Source organism: Heterocephalus glaber, unplaced genomic scaffold (genome assembly GCF_053883595.1).
Source record: "Heterocephalus glaber isolate CG9 unplaced genomic scaffold, H.glaber_assembly_v1.0 deba00001764, whole genome shotgun sequence".
NCBI classification, from domain to species: Eukaryota; Metazoa; Chordata; class Mammalia; order Rodentia; family Bathyergidae; genus Heterocephalus; species Heterocephalus glaber.
In genome coordinates this window covers 6,143,374-6,146,872 of record NW_028258461.1, presented here as the reverse complement: position 1 = coordinate 6,146,872, position 3,499 = coordinate 6,143,374, and the positions used below count along the sequence as shown (strand labels likewise).

The 3,499-nt window shown below is 63.4% G+C and overlaps 1 protein-coding gene across 1 annotated transcript; it reads right to left on the bottom strand.

Annotated features, from left to right (window-relative positions):
- Positions 1-999: 999 nt before the first annotated feature.
- On the bottom strand, positions 1,000-3,078 carry Sox3 (SRY-box transcription factor 3). The gene has a single exon (XM_004862301.3). It carries the CDS (start codon positions 3,058-3,060, stop codon positions 1,720-1,722), a length of 1,341 nt encoding a protein of 446 aa, XP_004862358.2. The 5' UTR covers positions 3,061-3,078; the 3' UTR covers positions 1,000-1,719.
- Between the last annotated feature and the right edge of the window lie 421 nt (positions 3,079-3,499).

Here is a 3,499-nt window from a genome sequence, read left to right as displayed (position 1 = left end):
GGAACCTGTGGTCAGGAGTGGATGAGGATAAAAACAGTACACCAGGCCAAAGCTTATTGGAAAGGCAGAGTTTAGTTATTCTGGGATAGCGAGGTAACAGGATTAAATGGATTAAGGAAATCACCTCCAATAGCTGAGGAGGGGGCAAAAAAACACTGGTTCTATTTATTTTTTTCCTAGGCCCGAAACAGACGCGCTGGGGCTGCGCGGTCGGTCGGGCCGAAAGGAAAGGCTCTTGGGGACACAGTGGAATGGGCAAGGGTCAAGGACCGGAGGAAAGTGGGGTGAAAGGGGTAGAGGGCGGGCCGAGGCTCAGAACGAGAGGGAACGTCTTCCAGGAAGCAAGTGGACCTCGCTGACGAGTTAAAAACAAGAAGCCCTGGGAGGAGTCTTCGAAGGCTCCCAAATCTAGCGCGGACTTTTGTACTTTTACAAACCAAATCTTCCGGCGGCATGGAGTACTTATTCCGGCGGTGCTTCAGCTACTAGGGTTGAAATGTATTCATTTCCTGCCGGGGATGCCTGTAGCCATTCATTTTAATAGGATCATTGAGATTTCCCAAGGTTTTTCGTTTTGTAAACATTTCAGGTGGGCTCAAGTGTCTCCGGCCCAGTGCACAAAGGTAAAAGTGCCCCCTCTCTGGTCGAGCTCCCGCCCCGCGTGGCTGTACAGCGGCCACTCCTTCCCGGGAAGTTCATCAACTGCGTGGCCGCTCTCGCGGGCCGTGTGCCGCAGGCAGCGTGTGCCAGCTCCCGGGCGGCGCTCTCCGGAGCCAACCCGCTTCTCAGCGGGAGAGTTTCTCTCGCTCCAGAGCACTGGGAGCTGGTCTATGTTGGCTCACCAGGAGTTAAAAAGAAACCCTTTCAGATCACGCTCGCTTCCCCCCCAAGCCCCACTCCGCCCTCCGGGTGGAACCTGGGTTATAAATCCCAGTGTGTTGGCTCCCTCTCCAACCCGCCCCTAAAGTTTCCGACCCGCAAAAGTATCAGGACTCCATCTTGTTGGTTATAAAATTTATTGATCTCTCATTTGGGAATTAAGAGTAAAATCTTGAAAAACCTGAAACAAAATAGCCCCGAACACATTAGCGTGACGAAATAGCAAACAAATCACGGCAAAAAATCACCAACTCGACAGCCTAAAAGCTGACTGGACAGAAGCTGTCCCGCGGCCAGGGGCGGCGAGGCGGGAGACACACGCACACCTGGCTATAAATTAACATTGGCTTTAGCTGTCGCGCCTCTCGGCGCGGTCAGCCCCCCAAAACAGCATGAGGAAAACAGATGCGACGCGACTGGGGGCAGGGGTGTCGCAGTTTCCAGGCCAGCCTCACCCGAGAGTCTGCTTTCTCCCATCCACTTACTCCTCCCTTAACAGCAAACTAACGAGACAACATTTTCAAATGCAATTGAAGAACCCGGGAGGAGGAGGGGGGCTGCTTTTTCTTCGCAAACCTCGCAGCGATTCCCAGCCTACAGAGGGGGAGGGAGGGGCGGCGGCGAGGGGCAGGCAGCTCTAGAAAGTCCCATTTCCGCTGCTCCGGACTTCTTTTTGCTTTTGTACAAAACCCCGACAGCTACAGCCAAACTTTCTGTCCTCCCCATCTTCGGTACAAGGCAACAGTCCCAGGCAAGCAAAGCTAAACAACAAGGCGTCCCAACTTGGGGTGCGGGGCAGGGTGGGGGCGGAGGGCGACGGCGACGAGCGCAGGCCGGGGCTCAGATGTGGGTCAGCGGCACCGTTCCGTTGACCGAAGTCCCGGCGCCCTGGTAGTGCTGGTGCACGCCGTGCAGGCGGCCACCGGGCAGCGGCGAGGCGGCGTCGGCCGCGTCCCCGCCGGGCGGCAGGTACATGCTGATCATGTCGCGCAGGTCGCCGAGGCACGCGCGCTGCGAGTGCGACGCGATGGCGGGCGGCGGCGAGCTGGGCTCCGACTTCACCACCGAGCCCATGGGGCCCAGGCTCATGGCGGCGGCCGCGGCCGCAGCGGCGGCGGCGGTGGCAGGCTGCTGCCCGTAGGCGGCGGCCGCGGCGGCGGCGGCCGAGGGCGCCATGCCCCCGTAGCCCGAGGCGGCGGCGGCGGCGGCCGCGGCGTTCATGTAGCTCTGGGCGCCGGGTGGCATCATGGGGCTGTACTGCAGGCCGGCCATGTCGTAGCGGTGCATCTGCGGCAGCGCGGGCGGCGGCGGCGGGCTGCTCATGCTCGGGGGCTGCGCGTAGCCCAGCTGCTCCTGCACCAGCGAGTACGCGCCGTTGGCCCAGCCGTTCACGTGCGTGTACGTGTCCAGGCGCTGGCCCACGCCCACAGGGCTGCTGGCGGCGGCGGCGGCGGCGGCCGCGGCGGCGGCGGCGGCGGCGGCGCCGGGGGGCAGCAGGCCGCCTGGCAGCGAGTACTTGTCCTTCTTGAGCAGCGTCTTGGTCTTGCGGCGCGGCCGGTACTTGTAGTCCGGGTACTCCTTCATGTGCACGGCGCGGAGTCGCTTGGCCTCGTCGATGAACGGCCGCTTCTCGGCGTCGGTCAGCAGTTTCCAGTCGGCGCCCAAGCGTTTGCTGATCTCCGAGTTGTGCATCTTGGGGTTCTCCAGGGCCATCTTGCGCCGCTGCCCGCGGGACCAGACCATGAAGGCGTTCATGGGTCGCTTCACCCGGTCCTGCTCGTTGCCCCCGCCCCCGCCGCTCGCGCCGCCGCTCCCGCCGCCGCCCGCGTTCGCGCCGCCGCCTGCGTTCGCGCTGCTCTTGCCTGAACCGCCGGGGGCTGCGGGGCCTCCGGTTCCCGCCGCTGCGGCGGGCGGCCCCACCGGGTTCTTGAGCTCCGTCTCCAGCAAGCTGTACATGGCTGGGGCGGGAAGAAGGTGCGCCAGCGTGGCGGGAGGAGAAGGCGCTCCCGGGGCTGGAGCGGCCACGGTGAAAAGGCCAGGGGACTCCGTCGGAGGGGCGCCTGGGGGCCGGTGGGCCAGCGGGGCGGGCGGGAAGGGCAGGCGGGCCGGAGCGCTCAGCGCCAAGTCAGCGGGAAGCCGCGGGCGACTCGCACCTGAGGCGCAGTCTCGAGCCGGTCGCATTCGCAGGCTGGCCGGGCGCTTGCCGGGGCCCTTTATATACCTGCTCGGATCCCCGGGGGTTGGGGCTCGGTCCGCCCCTCGCCACCCGTAGGCCCCGTGATTGACAGGCTTGTAGTGATGAGTCCTGGCCAATCATCACCGAGTCCCCTTTTGGCCCTGCTGGAAAGAAAAAGTTCGGGGAGCCCTTTCGTTCACCCCCACGCCCCTCTTGGCCCGAGTGACGTGACGAGAGTTAACCAGGAGGCGGGAGACCTGGAGACCCACTCACAGACCACCAATTAGGGTCTCAAAAAGTTGGAAAGAACGAAACCCAAGGAGGTGGGGGGGGCACGCCAGCAGGATTGGGGGAGGGGCGGTGGCCGCGGGGTTCAGAAAACTACTTTGTAACCCTGTCAAGGCCTACGGACGCCTCATCCCGGGGCCAACGTGCCGAGCTACC